This window comes from Salvelinus fontinalis, chromosome 23 (assembly GCF_029448725.1).
Source record: "Salvelinus fontinalis isolate EN_2023a chromosome 23, ASM2944872v1, whole genome shotgun sequence".
Lineage (NCBI taxonomy): Eukaryota > Metazoa > Chordata > Actinopteri > Salmoniformes > Salmonidae > Salvelinus > Salvelinus fontinalis.
The window spans coordinates 30,418,941-30,443,753 of NC_074687.1; the positions used below are offsets into that span (position 1 = coordinate 30,418,941).

The following is a 24,813-nucleotide window of genomic DNA, read 5'->3' on the forward strand; positions in this document are numbered from 1 at the left end:
AAATCAGGCTAAAGCTGTGTTCGAATACTCATACTAATCAAATCAAGTCAAATTTGATTTGTCACATGCGCCGAATACAACAGGTGTAGGTAGACCTTACAGTGAAATGCTCACATACAAGCCCTTAACCAACAATGCAGTTTTAAGAAAAAAAAGAAAAAAAAGAAAAAAAAGAAAATAAATAAAAGGAGAAAGTAATTAAAGAGCAGCAGTAAAATAACAATAGCAAGGCTATATACAGGGGACAGAGTCAATGTGCGTGGGCACCGGTTAGTCAAGGTAATTGAGGTAATATGGACATGTAGGTAGAGTTATTAAAGTGACTATGCATAGATAATAACAGAGAGTAGCAGCAGTTTAAAATAGGAGGGGGGGGGGGGGGGAGGCAATGCAAATAGTCTGGGTAGCCATTTGGTTAGATGTTTAGAAGTCTTATGTCTTGGTGTAGAAGATGTTTAGAAGCCTCTTGGACCTGGACTTGGCGCTCCGGTACCGCTTGCCATGACTAGGGTGGCTGGAGTCTTTGACAATTTTTAGGGCCTTCCTCTGACACCGCTTGGTATAGAGGTCCTGGATGGCAGAAAGCTTGGCCCCAGTGATGTACTGGACCGTACACACTACCTTCTGGAGTGCCTTGCGGTCAGAGGCCGAGTAGTTGCCATACCAGGCAGTGATGCAACCAGTCAGGATGCTCTCGATGGTGCAGCTGTAGGATCTTTTGAGGATCTGAGGACCCATGCCAAATATTTTCAGTCTGCTGAGGGGGAATAGGTTTTGCCCCCTTCACGACTGTCTTGGTGTGCTTGGACCATGTAAGTTTGTTGGTAATGTGGACGCCAAGGAACTTGAAGCTCTCAATCTGCTCCACTACAGCCCCGTCGATGACATACTAACATACTGCATAATACATACTTAATGAGAATATACTACATACTATTAGTTCATTTTAGTATACTGTAAACGAACGGTATCCTTTCAGTTGAGCGTACTAGCGCTTCGCCTGTCTACTGGAAGTTGATGCTGTTGCTATTCAACCTCTTGCTAGCTTGTTAGCATAACAAATTACTAGCTAGACATTTTACAACTTCAGGTGTGTTCTTAAATTCAATCTGAGTGTTCGTAAATTCAGAGTGTTGTCAGATTGCCCGTTTGTAAATTCAGAGCGTTTCGCTCTGGGAGCGTTCAGAGCACACTGGACGCTCTGGCAGTAGGGTTGATTCGAGCGTTCTGACCTTACAACTGCAGTCAAGCACCCAAGCTAACTGGCTAACTTGCTAGCTACTTCCAGACACAAATGAGAGAACACCTCACTCTGACTATTTTACTCGCCCTAGCAGAGCTGGTTAGGCAATTGTCATGTTATTCAGAACGTTGGTGACAGTAACTGTGCTGCGGGCAACAATTTTATTACGCCTTTTATGCCAACCTTTACTGACACCGGCCATATTCAACGGGTGTTGAGCGTTCGCAAATTCATCAGTTATTCTGTGCTCTGGTACACTCAGACGAGAGTGCTCTGAAATCGGAGTAGATAGCCAGAGCGAATTTACGAAAGCACCCAAATGTCCATTGAGAACGCACAACGACTATACCACTTAGCTAAGAATGACAGGGATAATCAGGTCAATAAACGTTGGGTAGTTAGTTAGATAGCATATAGTTAATATACTGGCAAGTTTGATGTAATAGTAGCCAACTAACGTTAGCTAGCTAGCTAACATACCGGTACCTACTGCTGTAATGATATGCTATGTGGTTTGTAAGCAGAGGTGTAAAGTAATTAAGTAAAAATACTTGATACCATTTGAATGCTTAGCAGGACAGGAAAATTGTCTAATTCACACACTTATCAAAAGGACATCCCTGGTCATCCCTACAGCCTCTGATCTGGCGGACTCACTAAACACATGCTTCGTTTGTAAATGATGTCTTGATTTTAGGAGTGTGCCCCTGGCTTTCCGTAAACTTAAAAAACAAGAAAATGGTGCCTCTTGGTTTGCTTTAAATAAGGAATTTGAAAATATTTTGTTACTTAAGTATATTTTAGCAATTACATTTACTTTTGATACTTAAGTATATTTAAAACCAAATACTTTAAGACTTTCACTTTTACTTGAGTATGACAATTGGATACTTTTTCCACCACTGTTTGTAAGGATAGCATAGCTAACAAATTGTCAGGCAACATAACATGTAAGGTAACTTATTTGCTAAACATTTTCTTAACATTAACATTCTTAACATTATAATTAGTTAAAGCTATGTATTTTTATTCTTTCTCGTTGGATTTTGGCTGCATATTTTACGCCATTTTCTTAAAATCTGAAAAAAATGTGAACCCTCAACCCATTTTCTGAAGAATTGCATTATGGGCACTAAAAGCATGGAAATAGTGTCTACTGTTTGTATACTTCGTATTTGGGCGAATGACATCCGGGAACTTTTGCATACTAACTATACCCATACTATGACCAATACGCATACTATATACTTAATTTATGTCATAAATTGTATGGCTAGTGCAGTTAGTATGAGTATTCGAACACAGCTTAAGTGTTCTCAAAAAGTGGATGCTGAATAATGATAATCATTAGGCCTGAAACTGCAGTAATGGAGTTAGCGTGGGGGTGGGAGAGGGTGCGTGCGTGTGTACTGCACCTGTATATGAGTGTGTGTGTGTTTTCCTGAATGTGTGTGTGTGTGTGTGTGTCTTGCATAAGAAGACTATTACTCATCACTCACACATTGGTGGTGAATATCCCGTAGATGAGGTCTTGTTCAGGCAGATAGAAGGTGCTCTGCAGCTCGTTATAGTAGAAGGGGATCTCTCCGGTGCGCGAGCAGTTCAGCCTGGCCTTCATGAAGGTGGTCCAGGTGTCTTCCAGTAGGAACCGCCCTCCGATGTCGTTCTTACAGACGCGGGCCACCCGGGAGTAGACGGTCTTCCCACAGTCGTGTTCCACAGCGTTCTCACGCAGGAAGAAGAATGTGAAGAGACCCACATCATAGGCTGAGATGAAATGGGGCTCTGAGGAAGAGAAGAGGAGGAGAGGACAAGGGAGGAGGGGAGGGGACAGGGAAGGAGAGGAAGAAGGGCCGAGGGGAAGAGGAGACAGTCAGAGAGAGCATTAGAGTCCATGCAGCCAAAGGGGATGATTCTTAATGTCATCCTGACGAATGAATGTGTCCAGTCATGTTGATAATAAAGTCATCCTGTGAGATACATTCATTAGTCACAGTCATCCTATAAAATGTACACTGCATACATTCCTCCATTTGTAAATTGCCAGAACACATGATCAATCTTGATGTGGTAAAGACATGAGACTAATGCACTCGATGAGTGGAATAAAATCAATATAGACTGTGACTTCATCATCCATTCTACTTGGTGCTCAGAAACACCACATGGTACGGCCACTCAAACAGTCTCCCTATTGTGAGTTGTTATTGTTACAGACACGGGTTAGCCTCAGTCCCAACACTAAACACATTAACAGCAGACATAGCAGGGTTCAAACAACATTTAAAATATGCTTTATTGAGCATGCCTGGACAAAATGGAACCATTGGTATAATTCCAAAAGTGCAAACTCTGCCCATCTGGCATTATATTCAGGCTCAAACAAATACTCAATGACAGTATTTGAAAGATGTTAAATACTATTAGAACCCAGATGCGATAACCAGTAGCATGCCTTCCACCCTGTAGAGTTATAATGTAGAGGAGCATTGCTCTTGAGTAGAGAAGCAGTGAGGCTGTGAGAACAACACAGTATGTGCAGTCAATGCTGCTTTCCCTAAGGTAACATTCATTCTCAGTGATATCAAACACACACACACTCTCACACTCACACTCATACACAAAGGACAGCTTGGATACAGAGCAGAGAGCGTAGATATTAACCTGCAAACAGCCATGATGATAAGTGCCCCGGGGGCCAGCACTACCTTTTAAGAGAGTGAGATTATAGGAGAACGCAGGCGGTCAGCAGGAATGGAAACAGCATCAGAAGCAATAACAGAACGCATAATTCCATTTCAGAACACTCATAAAAAAAACAACTGCGGGTAGTAGCTGGCGGCAGCAAATAGGAATGGGTGAAATGGTGGCAGAGACGGACTAGTTTACCAAATAGCACAATGTTTGGTGATATCTACAGATGCTTCCCTGCTGCAAGTCCAAAGACATGCATGACATGTTAATGATAGTCGATTGATAGTTAGTGGAGCATCTATAGATGGACTATCAAAATAAAGTGTTAACCAACATTTTCTTGTCAGCTGTAGCTTCATCCACTGTCCCATTATTCTTATCCTATAGTTTGCTTTCTCCATACCCTTTATCGCACTGTTTAATCATTGTCTCTAGGGTAAGCTTAATGTTAACATGCTAGCATGGGGAGCCATGTTACAACCCACAGCGTTGCCGTAAATAATCACATGTAATGTAATCCATGTAAAATTATGTAATCCATTTCTGATAAACTATCATGACAAATCTACCATTACCTCCCTAACCTGGCTCTTCATGATACTGTTTAATGGAGGACTGAGTTCTCCAGTTCAGTCAGCTAACCGATGCTTACAGCCATGTAAATGAAGGTGTGTGTGTGTGCGCGTGTGGTACTGTTTCACCAGACCCCCTGCTGGGTCCTAGATAATTACCACAGAGAGAGAGAAGCCAGAAAAAGGCATCAGCGTATATTAACACTACTGCTTCCCCACGGCTGTCAGACACACACACACACACACACACACACACACACACACACACACACACACACACACACACACACACACACACACACACACACACACACACACACACACACACACACACACACACACACACACACACACACGGCCCGGTTGCTGTCAGAGGTGGCATTTGAATGAGCTAATACTCTATACACAGTCGATACAGTATAATATGCATGTTTAGGCTGCGCAATGTGTGTAGGCGTCAATCCAACAAACAGATTGTTCAATCTCCACACAGTCTGATTAAGGGCTGTAACTCACACACAGCCACGTGACTGACCATGGGGAAGAGGAGGAGGAGAGTGAGCAAGAGAGAGAGAGGGAGTTTAAAAAGAACTTTAGGTCTGGGAACCCACAACACAATAAACCCTCAAACATCAATGGTTAAACATCAATTAAAAACAAACACAACACCATATCTTCCTCCACTGTAACTTAACACAACAACTACTAAATACCCCATATGCTCTTAACAGCCCAATGTCATTAACCAGTTTGTAATAGGCAAATTTATCCCTCTGTCTTGCTGCCAACATCTCCTCCAGCATGCCCACCACGTCCACAGACCCCTGTCCCCGAATACTGCTCTTTCATTTTCCAGAATGCTAATTTAGCTGCCCCTGACACAAAGTTAACATGATGAGGATAGAGGGCGCTATTTACACTATGGGGGAAAAACGTGCCCAATTTAAACGGCCTCGTACTCCATTCTTGCTCGTACAATATGCATATTATTATTACTATTGGATAGAAAACACTCTCTAGTTTCTGAAACGGTTTGCATTTTGTCTGTGAGTAAAACAGAACTCATTTGGCAGCACACTTTCTGTCCAGGAAGTGGAAAGTCTGAAAATTATGCTCTGTTCAAGGGCCTGCCTATAAATGGGCATGACACGTATGAGTATACATGCACGTCATACACCTTCCCCTAGCTGTCAAGAGGATGTGAGAGAAAAAATGAAGTGTTTATCTTGGTCTGAGGTGGAATATATCCTCTTGGCATGACGAGTCATCAATTTCCTGTTTTCTGGAGAGCGCGCAGATGGACCTGGAATTGCCTTTTGAAATGCCGTCGTTATAGGCGACTACTATCTCCGGCTTTGATTTTATTTGATACATGTCACAATATCATCGTAAAGTATGTTTTTTCAATATAGTTTTATTAGATTTTTGAAATTTATTCGGGAAGTTAGGCGTGTTGCGTTGTGTGCCTTTTTTCAGAAAGGAGAGCTTCGCGCCACTTGGCCAGTGTGCTTGCTAGTTCAAGAGGGAAAAACGATGTTCTAAATCCAAACAACGACTGTTCTGGACAAAGGACCTTGTCCAACATTCTGATGGAAGATCACCAAAAGTAAGAAACATTTTATGATGCTATTTCATATATCTGTCAAACTGTATACTAGTAGTTTTGCGCCCCGGTTTTGGCCACTCTCTCGCTATACCATAAGCCTTATGTCGTAATGAAGATATTTTTAGAATTCTAACACTGCAATTGCATTAAGAACTAGTGTTACTATCATTTCCTATACAACATGTATTTTTTTGTAATGTTTATGAATAGCTATTTGGTCAGAATAGGTGAGAGTCTAATAGAAATATACACACATTCTGGGAAAAATAAGCATAAGTGTGTGTATAACCTTATGCTTATGTAAAACATAAGTGTGTGTATAACCTGATGTTATAGGACTGTCATCTGAGGAAGGTTTATGAAGGATAGTGAAAATTGATATCTTTTGCTGGTTTATTCGCTAACGCTAACGTGCCTATTGCTATCGCTAACGTGCCTTGATGAATGAATGCGGTTGTGTGTAGGCTATTGTAGTAAGCTAATATAATGCTATATTGTGTTTTCGCTGTAAAACACTTAAAAAATCTGAAATATTGGCTGGATTCACAAGATGCTTGTCTCTCATTTGCTGTACTCAATGCATTTTTCAGAAATGTTTTATGATGAGTATTTAGGTATTCCACGTTGGTCTCTATAATTATCTATAATTATGCTATTTTTGACGGTAGCTGTGATGGTAGCTGCAATGTACAACTGATTTATACCTCAAATATGCACATTTTTCGAACAAAACATAGATTTATTGTGTAACATGTTATAAGACTGTCATCTGATGAAGTTGTTTCTTGGTTAGTTTGGTTGGTTCTTGGTTAGTTAGGTTGGCTTTGTGCATGCTACCTGTGCTGTGAAAAATGTCTGTCCTTCTTTGTATTTGGTGGTGAGCTAACATAAATATACGTGCTGTTTTCGCTGTAAAACATTTAAAAAATCGGACATGTTGACTGGATTCACAAGATGTGTATCTTTTATTTGCTGTATTGGACTTGTTAATGTGTGAAAGTTAAATATTAAATATCTTTTGAATTTCGCGCCCTGCACTTGAAGTGGCTGTTGTCATAAGTGTACCGGCGTCGGGCTGCAGCCATAAGAAGTTAAATTCTCTAACTGCATTTTCCAATTAACAGTAGCTATTAGAGTGAAAAAATACCGTGCTATAGTTTGAGGAGAGTGCACAACAACAACAAACTTTTACAGCAACTTGTTTGATACATTCACCTCTGAAGGTAAATCATTTACTTACATTCAGTAATCTTGCTCTGATTTGTAATCCTAAGGGTCCCAGAGATCAAATGTAGCATAGTTTTGTTTGATAAAATCCATTTTTATATTCAAATGTAGGAAGTGGGATCTACAGTTTGAACCCCTGCTCTCTCTGGCTCCACACTAACCCTGCCTGGCAATCTAGATGTGTGAAAGTTAGTGTATAAGCTAATGATCCATCATGTATGACATTCCTGGGAGTGTGTAAACTTACATTTTGTATTACCATATAATTTCGGTATGTTCTCTGTAGTTATGTACTTGTATCAAATGTATCAATTGACCGATTCGGCACATTTGGGCAGAGACAAAATATTGTCCAGTATTGCAACGCTTCACTCGATCAATGTGAAACGTTGCACACACACTGCTGCCATCTAGTGGCCAAAATCTAAAATGCACCTAACCTGCAATATAATATTATGGCCTTTCTCTTGCATTTCAAAGATGATGAAAAATTGTATTATCATTGTATTATCTTTTACCAGATCTAATGTGTTATATTCTCCTACATTCATTTGAGATTTTTTTGAGTGTTTTTTTCCAAATGGTATCAAGCATATGCATATCATTGCTTCAGGTCCTGAGCTAGAGTTGGATTTGGGTATGTCATTTTAGTCAGATTTTTTTTTTTTTAAGTGTCAGATCCTTATTAAGAGGAAAAGGTGCTTGTCTAAGCCCAAACATCCCGATCTCCTCATCAATGTGTAGGCTGTAGGAATTTATATATTCCTTAATTCCATTCTTTTACTTTTAGGTTGTGTTTATTATGTGCATTGTTGGAGCTAGAAACACAAGTACTTCGCTACACCCGCAATAACATCTGCTAAACGTGTATATGATCAATAAAATTTGATTTGATTTGTTTCAACCCAGCTAGAACCGTCACTGTACAACAGTCTCTGGGCTGCTTGAAGCCGGAAAGCCATGACCCTAGAAGAAATGTCCACCAGGCATTACCCACCCTCGTGCATTGGCAGGTACAGGGCTGCAGCTTTAATCCAATGTTGTCCAGACCAGAAGAAATTGACAAGGGTCCTCTGAAGCTCTTCTATCAGGCCCCCTGGTGTCTGTAAACTCATTAGTCTGTGCCACAGGGTAGAGGCGGTTAGGTTATTGGCTACCAGCACCTTCCCTTATAAGACAGCTGGGGTAGAACCCGTTTCCACCTAGACAATCTGGCACACACTTTCTCCACTACACCCGCCCAATAATTTTTTTGAAAGACATCAGATTCTAGAATAAATCCCAGTCTTCATCCCATCTCTGCCGCACTGAAGCCCCCCTGGTAACCATGGAGTGGTTCCTATCTGAAGCTGACCTGCCCACAGCAACACACTCTATTCCCAATTAACTCTAGCTGAGGAGGCCCCCTCATACACATTTAGAGCATGCGAGAGAACCATAACATCCTCAACCCCTGTAATAAAAACTGACACGTTATCTGCATACACAGACAGTGCTATTGTGGGACCCTTCATAACCCCTGGCACAGAGAAACCAGTAAGCCTCCCGTTTAAAAAACAAAGCACTGGTTCAATTGCCAGACAAAATAACTGTCCTGAAATTGGGCATGCCTGCCTAATACTCCTATGGACGGGAAAGGGTCAGCTCAAACCACCACCTTCACCATACATGAGGCCCCAGCATACTCTAGACTCATCCAAGACAAAAAAAAACATCCCCAAACCCAAAGGCTTTCACTGTTTTGAACAAGTACTGGCGGTCCAGATGGTCAAAAGCTTTCTCCTGATCCAAAGAAAGTAAACCCACATTCACATCAGAGAGTTTACAAATGTGTAAAACATCTCTTATCTCCAATAGCTCATTGGGAATAAATGGCGGTACATTCAAAATCGTAACCTTTGTAGATGGAGAAAAAACGGCGTAACTTAAATAAACATACCTTTAAGAAGTATGGCATGCACAACCATCCGATCGACAAGACGCTCTTCTTTAACAAAAAACACTATTGCTTTATTCACCCAACATAAGCAACATTTTCATAGCCTACCTTCTCTCCTACGGTGACCAGAAACTCCTCCACAGTGACAGTAGCTTCAGTAACACACCTGAAGCCATGCCGAAGTGACAGGGATGGCATCCCCATGTGGGTCGCCATCCCCACCAAAACAATGGCAATTCCAACAAGAAATACAATATACCTAATTCTACCACTAAAACAAAAAAAACTCAATCATGCATAGAAAAAGGAAAACCACCAAGAAAAGAAACAAAAAAGAAAACAGAGGCGATCTAACTACAGACACCACTCACACTCACTCATACAATTCCAACATGCACCAACACTCCCAGGATGCAGAGAGAGAGAGAACCCTACGACCCAAAAAGGACTATGGTGTTGATGGTATACTAAACGAAAGGATAAAATATACAGACCACAAATTCAAATGGGCTATTCTTAAACATTACCCTCAGCTCTGGCATCTTCCCTAAAATGTGGAACCAAGGCCGGATCACCCCAATCCACAAAAGTGAAGATAAATTTGACCCAGATAATTACCATGGAATCATTTTGGAAAAATCCTCTGCAGTATCATCAACAGCAGAATCTTTCCTCAGTGAAAACAATGTCCTGAGCAAATGTCAAATTGGCTTCTTACCAAAATAACGTACGACAGACCACATATACACCCTGCATACCCTTATTGACAGACAAACAAAACAAAATAAAAATATTATCATGCTTTGTTGATTTCAAAAAAGCTTGTGACTCAATTTTGGATGAGGGTCTGCTATACAAATTGATGGAAAGCGGTGTTGGGGGAGAGCATACAACATTATAAAATCAGTGTGAAGATAAAATAGGCAATTAACACACATATTTCTTTCCTCAGGGCTGTGTGGTGAGACAGGGATGCAGCTTGAGCCCCACTATCTTCAACAAATACAGTTCCTTCGGAAAGTATTCAGACCACTTGACATTTTCCACATTTTGTTACGTTACAGCCTTATTCTAAAATAGATTAAATTGTTTTTCCCATCATCAATCTATACACAATACCCCATAATGACAACGCAAAAACAGTTTTTTAGACATAAGTATTCAGACCCTTTACTCAATACTTTGTTGAAGCACCTTTGGCAGCAATTACAGCCTTGAGTCTTCTTCGGTATGGCGCTACAAGCTTGGCACACCTGTATTTGGGGAGTTTCTCCCATTCTTCTCTGCAGATCCTCTCAAGCTCTGTCAGGTTGGATGGGGAGTGTTGCAGCACAGCCATTTTCAGGTCTCTTTAGAGATGTTCGATCGGGATCAAGTCCGGGCTTTGGCCGGGCCACTCAAGGACATTAAGAGACTTGTCCCGAAGCCACTCCTGTGTTGTCTTGGCTGTGTGCTTAGGGACGTTGTCCTGTTGGAAGTTGAACCTTCGCTCTGGAGCAGTTTTTCATCAAGGATCTATCTGTACTTTTCTCCGTTCACCTTTGCCTCAATCTTGACTAGTCTCCCAGTCCCTGCCGATGAAAAACATCCCCACAGCATGATGCTGCCACCACCATGCTTCACCGTAGGGATGGTGCCAGGTTTCCTCCAGACGTAACGCTTGGCATTCAGGCCAAAGAGTTCAATCTTGGTTTCATCAGACCAGAGAATCTTGTTTCTCATGGTCTGAGAGTCTTTAGTTGTGTGCATTTTACTGAGGAGTGGCTTCCATCTGGCCACCCTACCATAAAGGCCTGATTATTGGAGTGCTGCAGAGATGTTTATCCTTCTGGAAGGTTCTCCCATCTCCACAGAGGAACTCTAGAGCTCTGTCAGAGAGACCATCAGGTTCTTGGTCCGACCAAGGCCCTGACCAAGGCCCTTCTCCCCGATTGCTCAGTTTGGACAGCTCTAGGAAGAGTCTTGGTGGTTCCAAACTTCTTCCATTTAAGAATGATGGAGGCCACTATGTTCTTGGGGACTTCAACGCTGCAGACATTTTTTGGTACCCTTCCCCAGATCTGTGCCGACACAATCCTGTCTCGGAACTCTATGGACAATTCCTTCGACCTCAAGGCTTGGTTTTTGCTCTGACATGCACTGTCATCTCAAGAGTGATAAATGGAAACAGGATGCACCTGAGCTCAAATTTTGAGTCTCATAAGGTGTGAATATCTAAAAATCTGTTTTCGCTTTGCCATTTTGGGGTGTAGATTGTGTGTGTAGATTGCTGAGGACATTTTTTTTTTAATCCATTGTAGAATAAGGCTTTAACGTAACAAAATGTGGGAATAGTCAATGAGTTTGAATATTTTACAAAGGCACTGTATATCACTGAATTGCCGAGGGCACTAGAACAGTCTGCAGCACCTCACCCGGCCTCACCCTACGGACTCAAATGAGAAGGGCCTACAGCAGCACTTTGATATTTTGCACAGATTTTGTCAGACATGGGCCCTGACAGTGAATCTCAGTAAGACAAAAATAATGGTTTTCCAAAAAAGGTCCAATAGCCAAGACAACAAATACAAACTATATCTAGACACTGTTGCCCCAGAATTACACCTACCTCGGCCTAAACACCAACACCACGGGTAACTTCCACAAGGCTCTGAACGAGATAAGGAAAGAAGGGCCTTCTATGCCATCAAAAGGAACATAAAACTCAACATCCCAATTAGGATCTGGCTAAAAATACTTAAATCAGTTATCAAACCCATTGCCCTGTATGGTTGTGAGGTCTGGGGTCTACTCATCAACCAATAATTAATGAAATGGGACAAACACACAATTGAGACTCTGCATGCAGAATTCTGCCAAAGTATACTTTGTGTAATGCAAACAGAGCAGAATTAGGACTATACCCGCTAAATTCTACAACCACCTAAAAGGAAGCAATGCCCCCACATTCCACCACAAAGCCCTCACCTACACAGATTAACCTAGAGAAGAGTCTTCTCAGCCAGCTAGTTCTGGGGCTCTGTTCACAAACAAAAACAGACACCACAGAGCCACAGGACAGAAACACATTTAGACCCAACCAAATTATGAAAAAGCAAAAAGATAACTATTTGAACCAATGGTAAGAATCAACAAAAATAACAGAGCAATCTAGAATGCTATTCCACAAAATGAGGTGTAAACTGAGCTACACTTCCTAACCTCCTTCCAAATGGATGACCACATTAGAGACACGTATTTTCCACAGATCACACAGACCCACAAAGAAGTTGAAAACAAATCAAACATTGATAAACTCCCATATCTGTTAGGAAAAAGCAATCACAACGGCAATATTTGTGGCCCGTTGCCATGAGAAAAGGGCAAACAGTGGAGCAGAAACAACATTGTAAATACAACGTATATTTATCTGTATATCTATTTTCCCTTTCATACTTCAACTACTTGCACATTGTTACAACACTGTACATTGGTAATAATATAATTATTGCCAATGTACAGTGTTGTAACATTTGAAATGTCTATATTCTTTTAAATATTCTGTGAGTGCAATGTTCACTAATGTTTTACCTTGTTTAATTACATTTTGTTAATTGTCTGTTCCATTTGCTTTGGCCACGTAAACATATGTTTCCCATGCCAATAAAGTGCTTTAAATTGAATTTGAGAGAGAGAGAGAGAGAGAGAGAGAGAGAGAGAGAGAGAGAGAGAGAGAGAGAGAGAGAGAGAGAGAGAGAGAGAGAGAGAGAGAGAGAGAGAGAGAGAGAGAGAGAGAGATTATTGCCTGCCTGTGTTCTTTAGGGACTTCTACATCCTCAATGCTCCCCAGGCTCCCCACTTCATTCTCATTTATAATAAAACAGTTGGTCAGCACCTGGCAGGTCCCAATCCAATAAAGAACAGATTGATTCCATTCAGAACCCCCTCTGTTCTATTCTGTCTGTTTGTTTGTGAATCCCCCTAACTGGGGAGGCTTATGACTAGAAATGAGATTTTAATTCTCACTCCGTCTCCTCTGAGGCTGCTCGATCCAGCTCAAGACTCTGGAGGAAGAAAATGGAGCTTTGCCCCAAGAGGCTGTGTGTATTTTTAGGTGGGCTGAGGGAACGGAAAGAAAAGGTGGTGTGTAACTAAAGTGAGTGGTGTCTATCTGCCTGTCTGTCTGCAACTAGCTGTGATTATGCTGATGAGCAGAGCACTCTCTTCGCCTCTCCCCTCCTCCCTCCCTTGCTTTCTCCCTCACTCTCTTGCTAGAGAGGCTTCGGTAAAGCCCACCTCCCCAACACACACACCTCAGACACACACACTGTCAGAAGAGAGCCCTGTGTAGCATGAAGCATGCAGCACGCTGTAATTTCACCCTCTCCCTGACGCGAGGAATAATTACACTGCTCACTGCCTTCTGAGTCTCTGAGTATATCACCTCTCCTGTGCCTGGCCTGTATACCTGTATACCACTACCTCTTACCTTTCCCCTCACCCCATTTCTCCTTCTGTCTCCTCCTACTGAGTCTTACTTCTCTTCTCCAGCCTCCGACCCCCTTTTCCTCTTTCTCCCCCGTCTCCTCTGCCTGGCCCACTAATGAAGCCTCACCTTTCCTCTCCTCCCTTTCGCTCCCTTTCTTCCCCCTTCTTACACCATTCATTGACTCCTGAGTGACTCTCCTCTCTCCTGGTCTACCAGTGTGGCGTCTACCTCTACCTACTCACCCTTCCTCTCTCCCCTTTTCTTCTCCTTCCTCCCCCTTTCTCCTCCTACTCTGTGAAGCCGAGAATTGTGTGGCTGCTGTGTTTGAATTACTGCAGATGAGAAGCACCGTCTCTGGAAGGTTTGTCTTTTTTCTGCATGAGTCAGGATGTATTTTGGAGGTGCATTCAGTAAAAAATAAACTTGGTGTCAGCAACAGGGAGATTATAGACACATAGCCATGACTTTTGGGGCTGATGGAGGTTTATCTAACTTAGCTTTTCTACGGTGCCAGCCAATACCAGCTCATACTGTCCACACCCTTCCTACCTCTGTGATCCCTATACAACAACACTGTGGTGGATTACTCAAATCGCTTTTGGGGGTGTCAAATTACCATGGTCTTTGTACTAGGATACTAGAAAAGGGTAGGACATAGTTCCACTGAGAAACATGGTTGATAGACTGCATCAAGACAATTAACAATCTGGAAGTGCTGGATCTCTGACAAAGATCTTAGCCCCTATGCAACAATCCACTTTAATTGACACTACACAATGATAAATGAGCTAACACATGGTGGGCAGTGTGTGTGTGGTGTGTGTTTGTGTGTGTGTGTGTTACCATTGAGCCACTTGGAGTTGTACTGGGCCGTCCTGAGGGGTGGCATGCCCCCGAGGCTCCGGTAGATGACAGGGTCGCGACCAGAGAAGTCGATGACCGTGGCGGCGTATAGCTCGCCGCTCTCCGTCACCACCGCCGTGGAGTTATGGCGAGGGTCGTAGGGGCACCTTGCCACGCCGTTCACGCGATCCAACACACTACTCATATTCCCAACCTGGGAAAAGAGGGAAAGATAAATACAGATAGCGATAGAAAAGATAGAGATATAGCGATAGAAAATATAGAGATATAGAGATAGAAAAGATAGAGATATAGATAGAGATATAGAGAGCGATATAGATAGCGATAGAAAAGATAGAGATTTAGAGATAGAAAAGATACAGATATAGAGAGCGATATAGATAGAGATAGAAAAGACAGAGATATAGATAGAGATAGAAAAGATAGAGATATAGATATAGAGAGCGATATAGATAGAGATAGAAAAGATAGAGAGAGAGGAGGAGAAAGATAAATAGGGCAACAGAGAAAGAGATAGAGAGATAGAGTAAGAAAATGATACTGTTGTTACTGTCTTCCCCCACCTTTAAAGTCTCCTTCAGACCATATGGCTGTCTGATGTTTATATTGAAGTCTTTATCTTATTCCCTCCATCATTCACCCCCCATCCTGCCAGTTATCACTCTATCCCCTCTTCCCTCCATCCACTTTTCCTTCCTCCCACCATCCTCCTTTACCTTCTCATCATTCCTTCCCTATCACCCCTACCCAGCCCCCTGTAGGTTTTCACTCCATTCTACTTCTTCCTCTAACCACATCCACCCTGACAGATATCATTCCATCCAACCCTCCCCCTCCCCCCTTACCTCCCGGGTGATACAGAGGGGCTGGAAGGCGTTGGTTCCACAGGTGATGACCTCAGTCTTATTGACCAGCAGGACGCGGATGTAGTTCTGACACTCCACCTACAGGGGGTGGTAGAGTACAGAGATGTTATAGGTTAGAGAATTACGTAGAAATCAAATGGAAGAAAATTGACCGAAACTGCGTGGGTCTACCTGTACTTGATAAGAAACCTGATTAAAAAAAGCCGCTTGTTTTCATTGCAAAATATTTGGCTACAGTTTGTAACAGTATGCACTAATGAATACGAGCCAGCATTACTCACCACTCACTTTAATGATATGACTGTATTGACTGTCTATCTTTCATCTGTGAGATGAAATGTAACACATCTAAACCTAGTCTAATCACATCAAATTCTTAGAAAGAATTCAAGTTATTTTATTTGTCATATAAACATGATATGCAGTACATGGAGTACACAGTGCAACTAATTGCTTACTTGAAGGTTTGTCTTACACATTGAGGGAAGCATTGTCTGACGATTGAGGGGGGGAAAAATTGTAATAAAAATTCTTAGTTTTCCTTAAATATATTGTTTTGGCAAATCAAGTGACTTTGTTTTAGAACTTGAGGTCAGACGAGGTTCTACAGGTTTCAGAAAGAAGCTTTTTTGTTTCTCCCATCTTGAGAAAAAAATGACAAGGTATTCAATTCTTTCAAAGAAAAAATGAAATAACAAAATGATCACAGTGTTTATCAGCCGTTGGAAGGAGAGGAGATGGGCCCCTTCCTCATCCAATCAACTGCCAGCTTTTAAAGTAAAAGCTCTTATTCAGGGTGGCATCCTGTGTGTGTGTGTGGGGGGGGACCCTTAAAGTCATCGTTTACCTCCGTCTTCCCTTTGCTCTGACAGGACCTCCTGGTGTCATCGTCCGGGCCCCATTCCGTTGCCTAGGAAACCAAAATAAACACACACAAAAAGAGTGACTGGATGCAGCATTCACCTGTTGCCAAGGGCCTGACTAGTGCCTGCTGGCTGCCTGACAATGATGCAACTGTTGAGCTTAATATTGCTACTAACAACACAGATGCAATGAAAAGACATGAACCTTATTGATGTTTGCTAATTGCGTCAACATGGATCTGAGTGGGCCAGCCAGTGGATTATGAGGTCAGGTAACCAGATAGGACCAGGGCTGCGTCCTAATTTGCAGCCTAGATGTCATTAGGATGGAAATGTGTTTCAACTTCCAATCCTCCACACACACACCATCCTCCAATCCTCTACCACACCACAGCCCACTTACATTCTTTTAGAACCGCATGCCTTGGGTTTAATTAAGAATGCCCCAGCTCAGTGCTGGGACGCACGCACGCACGCACGCACGCACACACACACACACACACACGAGGCAGACACACACACACACACACGCACGCACACCCACACACACACACAGACACACACACACACACACACACACGAGGCAGACACACACCGTCCTCCAATCCTCTACCACACTGCCACCCGCTTTTTCTCCCCTGCCCAATTGCATTTTTTTTTTAACCGCATGTTTTGGGTTTAATTACGAATGTTGCACCAGGAAACTGGTCTTGCTGCTCAGTGCTGGGGCACACACACACAAACACACCCACTTGGCTATCAGAGCAGCATTGGCATTTTGTATGGCAGCCTGAGAGATGGCCCATGTTTGTTACTGTGTCTAGGTCTCTCAGTCTCACTAAAAATAGCTGTGGTGCTGCTGGCCTAACCCTAGTGCTGGGAGAGAGAGAGGCTGGAGTTGGCACGGACTAGGGCCAGCTTATACCCCCACTGTGTCACTTGCCTCCCTCCTCTCTCCCCTCCTCTCCCCTCCTCCTCTCCTCTAATCTCTTACAGTGAATGGGGGTCCTCTTTGCGCACTGGAGAAAAAGTCTGCCATTCGGGTTCTCTATCGAGTATTGACTTTAAGACGGATCATCCATAACACACAACACAACCACATCGACCGACATTTTGGCTTATTCTTCACACAGTGGAACATTGTCATGCACAACAGGGCTAGGGGATACTACAGAGACCACATCGTGGTATGAAAACAGATACCCCAAGACTGGAATCTGGACACAGATTAAAGTGTCCAAAAGCATCAGAAAGAAAATGTAAGAGAGTAAGGAAGAAAGAGACAAATTGATTAGTGAAATAAATCGATATTTAGCTCATTGAGAGAGAGGAGTAAGCTAGCCGTGTCTGTGTCACAAAAGCAAACTATTCACTACGTATTGCACTACTTTTGAACAGAGCCCAATGGACCCTGGTCAAAAGTACTGCACTATATAGGGAATAGGTTGCCATTTGGGATGCATATGATGTGTCTGCTGTCCCTGAGATGAGGCTGGGTGTTATCTCTCAGTTCTGAGAGACTCTTTAATTAACCTTGCTCATACTGCACTGAACAGAGAGAGGGAGAGAACGGAGAGAGAGAGAGCGAGAGGTGGGAGGGGGAGAAAGATACAGAAAGAGAAAGGGTGGGGGAGAAAGAGAGAATGAGGGAAAGAGATAGAGAGAGATGGAGAGTGAAAAATGAGAGAGAAAGAAAGAGACAGACTGAGAGAGAAAGAATGAAAGAGAGAGAGGGAGAGAGAGAGAGAAAGAATGAAAGAGAGAGAGGGAGAGAGAGAGAGAAATGAGCTGAGAGAGAGAAAGCTGCAGTCTGTCATGTAGGCCAGCCAGCCATACTGACACACTGTGATGAAATTAGACAACTAGAACAGTTTAAACTCACAACCGATAAGAGCTTGGGCCTCAAATGGAAAAAGAAAAACAGAAGCTTTTTATTAGCCTCATATAAAGGCGTTACTCTACCACCATGACAGTCAACAAGCACTTCAAATACCATCCCGCATACCCCCGCGCTAGCAGTGCTGAGATGACGTGATTCAAAACACTCACACATTCACACCCCTCCTTCCACTGCCATAGCTCTGTTTGTCTCAATGGGAGGTTGGTGTGTGATGGATGCCTATGTGGTGAATCATCGTTCAGGTCATTACCATCTTTTCTCAGCGAGGCCCCATCTCCGAGGATCCCATCGGCTTAACCCCTGACCCCTCGCCCCTACCGCCACTCCCTCTCTTCACCCCGGTCTGGAACAAAGCCAGCTCAAAGACAGTCCTACTCTGAATACCACAGGGTCCATGCACTCCGAATACCAATACCACCATCACTCTACCCCCCCAGCTGTGACAGGCACTCTGAGTGGGGTGACGGTTGTACAATTCCTGCCTGCCCAGGCTGGGCTGGATGGAGCGGTTTGTACTGTATGTCTGTCTGTGAGCAGGCCCGTAGGGCCTCAAGGCAGTGGTGGAATGAGGTCACAGTGTAGAGGCTTGAACCTGTGTTACAGTTCCAACTACAAGTGTTCATTTAGAAATAATGATATATGACATAGTGATGAGGAGAGGTGGAGGACATGTCAATATCACTATTCATATCCAATACAAAGTATTCTAGACCAGTTTCCTAATCCTGTTATATGAGTTTGACATTACATTTTGGATGATTTTTTGTTAAATTGAGCTACTGACATTTTAAAGTAAGACTAACAGAAGAAACATAATTCCAACAAGTAATTTACTCGACATGCCAGTTTGATGAGAACTATAACACATTGGTTTGAGGAATAGAAAAGGACATTGCTAAAAAAACGAAATGAAGTTAAATTAAGTCTAAATGAAGTCAATTATTCCAGACCTAGACTGATTTGCTGATAAATTGCGGCAGCACTCTCAGATGCATCTCCTCTATTAGTAGGGCCAACAACAATGATGTGCCTCCAACAACACTGTCTATTTACGCTCAAACCCAAGTGTGACACCTCATTTCTCCAACTTTGCCACTTTTGGAGGCAATAAGTATTCTGCCATCGGCAACCCGCTACAGAAAAAAATCATGGATTTTTCATGTGCAAATAAAATAGCTGAAAGTACAATTAGTGAGAGGATGGAGGATTCATCACTTTTACAGCCGAGAAATTATGTTTGGAGGGAAATTAATTCTATTTTTACAGAGGAAGTAATAAATGCTAATGAAACAAACCGCTAACAGTGAACTAGACAGTTAAAGAGATGGGAAATGGCTCTTCCTTAAACATGGATGGCACTCTGTAGATAAGACTGTCGTTCAGTGACATTTGACAACAATCATGTTGACTATTAATTATGGTTTGTAAATATGAGGAATAAATGTGTCTGTAGAGGAGTGTTGACAAAAACTTACTCCAGGAATCAGGCAGAACTTCTTTATCAGCAGTAAGAGTTTATTTAAGCAAATGCAAGGGAGATCACTCTCAGGATAAACAGGAGGGGAACTCAAAAGTCACAGAGTCACACAGTCATTATACACTTATTTTACACACTGAGCTGCTTGCCTCTCCTAGCCTACATGTCTAAGAGAAGGAAGTGATTTGTTTTTTAAAGCCTATTCAGTATGAAAAAGAATTTGGCATTGAGCTGGGCCTCTAGTGCCCAAAGCGATAAGGAGCCACCAGCAAATCACGCCTTTGTGCGGTGTGTGAAGAGGGTAGCGGACAGCTATGGAAAATTACCAGTTGATACAGTATATATGTATATATATGTATATATATGTATATATATATATATATATATATATATATATAGTACTTTTCAACTCAAGCATTTACTTAGCATTAGACTGTAACAGAACCATTTTTGCCACAACAGAACATATCAGTTGGTTTGCTTGGTTTTAGTAGGCTACGAGTACAGTATTTAGTACTACGATCACAACCACTGTGATAGCTTGGGACCATGCAGTGGACTGTATGTACATTGACTCTTGTGGACTTACCTTTGTACACGTGCCTTCGTGCCGATATAGACTCTACAAATGTATTTAGTGGACTGAGAATATATTTGCTGTTGAATCTATGTACTGCTAAATCTATTTCCCTCCCTATATCCTTGACTCAACCTCAAAATCTCTGTCGAACCTCTTCCTCCTTTGACGTGAAGAGTAGGGAACATTATTTGCATACTGATCTGTGATGAAAGTGTGGAGAGGAGGCAGAGATCATCCAGCTCTGTACAGCATGTTATAGACTGCTAGCTGTACTCTGCTCTGCTCCAAGGTCCCCTCACTTCAATGGGCCAGCATCCCGTTCTGCTTCGTCCTGCTACAGACTCTTACAGAGTACCCTATTCAGGCTCCAACCGACCCCCCTCCCCTCCATTGCCTCCATCCCATACTCCCTCCACTCCTCTCCTTCCTCCGTTCCCTTCTCCACTCCCCTCTTCATTCACCCTGTCCCCTGTCCACTCACCAGTCCCGCCCTCTCCCCCTGCCCTACTGACGGATGTGACAGGACTCTCAATGGCTCTGCCTCATTGTCTATGAACACTGATCCCTACACAAGAGGGCGCAGATACGCTCCCCTCCCCCGTGCACTCCTCCAGCCCTCCTCTGCTGCCCTCCTCCCTGTGCTGTGACATCCAGCCATCTCCTCCTCCCTGAGTGTGTGTCTGTGTGTGCTCGTGTGATTGTCCGTAAAGTAGACAATCTTTGAAGTGCCACAGCTGTTCTGACCCAATATGTACACAGGAGAGAGAGAGAGGGAGTGAGTGGGGGAGAGCGATGCGGAGAGAGAGACATGGAGAAAGAGATAGAGGGGACAGTAAACCATCTGAGAACACCATTCTATCACCACTCCTGTACATGTACATCTGTAGCAACTCCCAGCTCCCTCAGCATCCTTGTGAAGGGGGCTAGGGGCAGTATCCTATCCAGTAAGAGTGGGTGAATGATGACTTTAATCTGTGAGTGTGGTGCACGATAGCTCCTCTCTGCCCCAGTGGTGGCTCCTACAGTCTCCTACAGGCCATTACTCTACATCAGAGGAGAGATGAGGCAGAAACAGGCCGGCTGGGCCGTCTCCTTGATTAGCTGCACCATCTTGGATCATCCCTCAGCACACACACATACACTCGCAAAAGCACACACCGCACGCACTCTCACACACACACACACACACACACACACACACACACACACACACACACACACACACACACACACACACACACACACACACACACACACACACACACACACACACACACACACACACACACACACACACACACACACACACACACACACACACGCCTGGTCCTGCTGTGAGACATTAGCAGATGACTTGTCCCTATCTGGCTCTGTAGGCCACAGATTATCCTCCCATTCTGACAAAGACCACATCAATTATTCAATCTCTTTTGAAATTGCAGCAGGAAAATGTGATCATGAGTCTGGATGAATGATATCAGGCGTGACTCATCAAACAAACTACGGGTCATGGAGCTGGAGCTGGGGCTGGAGCTGGGGCTGGAGCTAGGTGCTTTACTTCTGAGGACAACTGCAGGGTGTGAAGATCTAATTAGGGAATCTCAAGACACACATACATGTAATGCATCAGCCATATTTTGACCCTCCTCTGCTGTCTTTATAATACCAGACTGCCCACTGTTCACTGTCATAATGTACAGTTGTTTGTGATGGGCATTGTTGATGAGGACACCAGAAAGTGAATAATTTAACTCCAAAATACACCGTATGGCTATGGGCAAGACTTACACCAAGACTTTCACCATTCATATTTGTGCCTGTGAAAGACTGGATTCCTACCTACATGTACATAGTACTTCAATCAATCACCTAACCAAACCTACATGTACATATTACCTCAATCAGTAATCCCAACAACCTCGCACCCCAGTACACTGACTCTGTACTCCTTATATATATCCAAGTTATTTTTATTTTGTGTTAATATATTGTTTTAAGTCTATTTGCTAATTTTCTTACTTTTTAACTGTATTGTTGGAAAAGGGCTCATAAGTAAGCATTTCACGGTAAAGTCTACAGTTGTTGTATTCGGCGCATGTGACATTTATTTTATTTGGATTTGATACCTTTCAGTCTTTGCATCTTCATGTCAAGATCTTTTCAAACAACAAGATTTCATTTTGTTCTTCTCCGTCCTTCAACAAACTACTTCAAGAAGTTTAAATAAGTAAGTAAATCTAAACAATTTATTTTCCTTCTCGAGCGTAAAGAGTTTCCCACAAACCTCTGTTGACTAGGGAGTTTTATGAGAAAACATCCTGTTGTTTGGGGAAGATATAGTTCAGAGGTCACCTCTACTTCCCTGACCTTGGTCCTCAAAGCCCAAAACAATGCATCCTGGGACAGAACAATACCAGCAAGTCAAACAAGGCTTTCCCCCAATGACCGACAACATCTTTCAGCTTCCTTATGACTCAGTCAGTCACATCTGATTCTATAAGGCCAGAGCTCTTTCTCAATTAATCTTTCCTCAATTCCACGCATCTTCTTGCATCACCTCTTCCCAAAAGGCATTGTAGGAGAAGGTCTGTGGGAAGGGACCTTGGACCTTCAATACAGTTGGGAAGGTTAGAAAGAGTAAGTGAGCAATTGTGGAAAGATGAATTGAGAAAGAGCCCTGGTGTTTGGGAAGAGCCATGGGACATACCGTTGGCCAACTGGGGCCAAACTGGTCTGGGTCCAGCAAATTGAGAGTCCTCTCTAGCTTCTTTAAACAGGACCTTGTTAATGACTGGTCTGAGGACAGATCTGGGTCTCAGCAGTGCACAAGGTTACCCGTTTCTCAAGATGCTCTAAAACATTATCTGTAGAAACTGAAAAGTATTTTGTGGAAAATAAGGACAACAATAGAGAGAAATTGACCTGAATGGATTTCTTTCTCGCTACTCCCAAACAAAACGTCTGCCTGATATTTGGGATAATGGTTATTGAAATTGGGGTATTTGGGGGAGAGAATGGGCACACTACCCTGTATTTTTAAAAGGAAAGAGATAATCACAAAAAACTCCCTGCAATACCTTCCTTACATTTACAGAGGAGGAAAACAATCATCAGAAATGGCAGCTGCTATGCTCTGCCGAACGGAAGAATGCAATTCAACATGAGAGCCACCGGGTCAGACTAAATGTGTGTCTTTCGGAGCTTAAAGAGACAGAAATACAAGTTGAACTAAACACTTTATTTACCGCTCTGAAGACTTCAACAGCCTTTCTCTCTCTCTCTCTCTTTCTCTTTCACTGCACTCTAATCATCTGAAAGAATGGTTCAGGTGGGTGAACAACATCTCTGAGGTATGCACCTCAGAATAGATCATCTCAGTTGCCATCCACATGTGTAAATATCATGTAGATACCCGACTCTCCAATTCAATATTTGTCATTACTTTTTATAATGCAAACAAATTCCCCTTGAGGAACATTCAAGAGATCAGACTAAACTGAACTAGAGAACACAAAACGCCAGTTGTCAAAAAAAGAAAAAAAGAAAAGGAGATTAGGATAAAATAACTACCTTCCCCTCCATGTTTGGAAAAATATCTCACTGGACTTTTCATTCCAGTCACGTGGGACAGAGTGACTCTTGACCCAAAAAGACACTCAGTGGACGATTGAGAGGACAAGCTGGCTGAAGAGTGAAGCTGAGAAAACAGTACGTCTTAGTTGGCCTGCAGTTTGACTTGGAAAACAAATTGACGTCCCCAAGGCTGTGCTATTAGCGGCATGGCAGGGCTAGGTTAAGGTACCCTGATGGGTTGAAGTATGTATTATTCATTTCAAGGAAGTTTGGTTGGAGAGAGAGATATAGAGAGCAAGTAGAGAAAGACTAACATGGATAGTTTAGTTCTAGAGAGAGGACAGAGAGAGAGAGAGAGAGAGAGAGAGAGAGATGGAGGGGAGAGTTTTGTTCTAGAGAGAGAGTGAGAGAGAGGGGAGGGGAGAGGGGGAGAGAAAGAGGGGAGGGTAGGGGAGAGGGAGAGTTTAGTTCTAGAAAGAGAGAGATGTGGAATGAGTTATAGAGTTATAGAGGGATAGAGATGTAGAGGTATAGATGAATAAAGGGATGGTGATAGAGACAGATTGTGAGGTTGGTTCTGCTGGCCGTAGAGGGCTGTATCTCCCTCTGAACTGTATGCTCCTGCAGGCCCAGGCTGTTTACATTCCAACCCTGCGGAGCTCAACTATTACCTCTCACAAGGAAGCTCAGCTGGCCTATACACACCTTCTCACCTCTCCTTTTCCCCCTCTCGCGCCATCTCACTCCATCTCCAACATCCAACCTTCATTCAAAAACCCTTCATCCCTCTCTCCCATCTCCCTTCATTTTCAACCCCCACTCACAAATCCTACATCCCTCTCTCCCATCTCTCTTCATTTTCAACCCCCACTCACAAATCCTACATCCCTTTCTCCCGTCTCCCTCCATCTCCAACCTACATTCACAAACTCCTAATCTCC

At 42.9% G+C, this 24,813-nt stretch overlaps 1 protein-coding gene across 7 annotated transcripts in view; it reads right to left on the reverse strand.

The window, feature by feature from the left end:
- The window catches only part of LOC129821107 (semaphorin-5B-like), a 199,204-nt gene that overhangs the window by 65,053 nt on the left and 109,338 nt on the right, over window positions 1-24,813 (reverse strand). For all 7 annotated transcript variants that reach the window (XR_008754272.1, XM_055878404.1, XM_055878409.1 and 4 more), the window contains 4 exons: window positions 16,327-16,389; window positions 15,459-15,557; window positions 14,593-14,806; window positions 2,743-3,028 (listed from right to left, as the gene is read on the reverse strand). Coding sequence is in view for 6 of the 7 variants with exons in the window: in XM_055878404.1 (XP_055734379.1) it covers window positions 2,743-3,028; window positions 14,593-14,806; window positions 15,459-15,557; window positions 16,327-16,389 (662 nt within the window). In the remaining variant the exon portion in view is untranslated. The remainder of the gene's footprint in view (window positions 1-2,742; window positions 3,029-14,592; window positions 14,807-15,458; window positions 15,558-16,326; window positions 16,390-24,813) is intronic.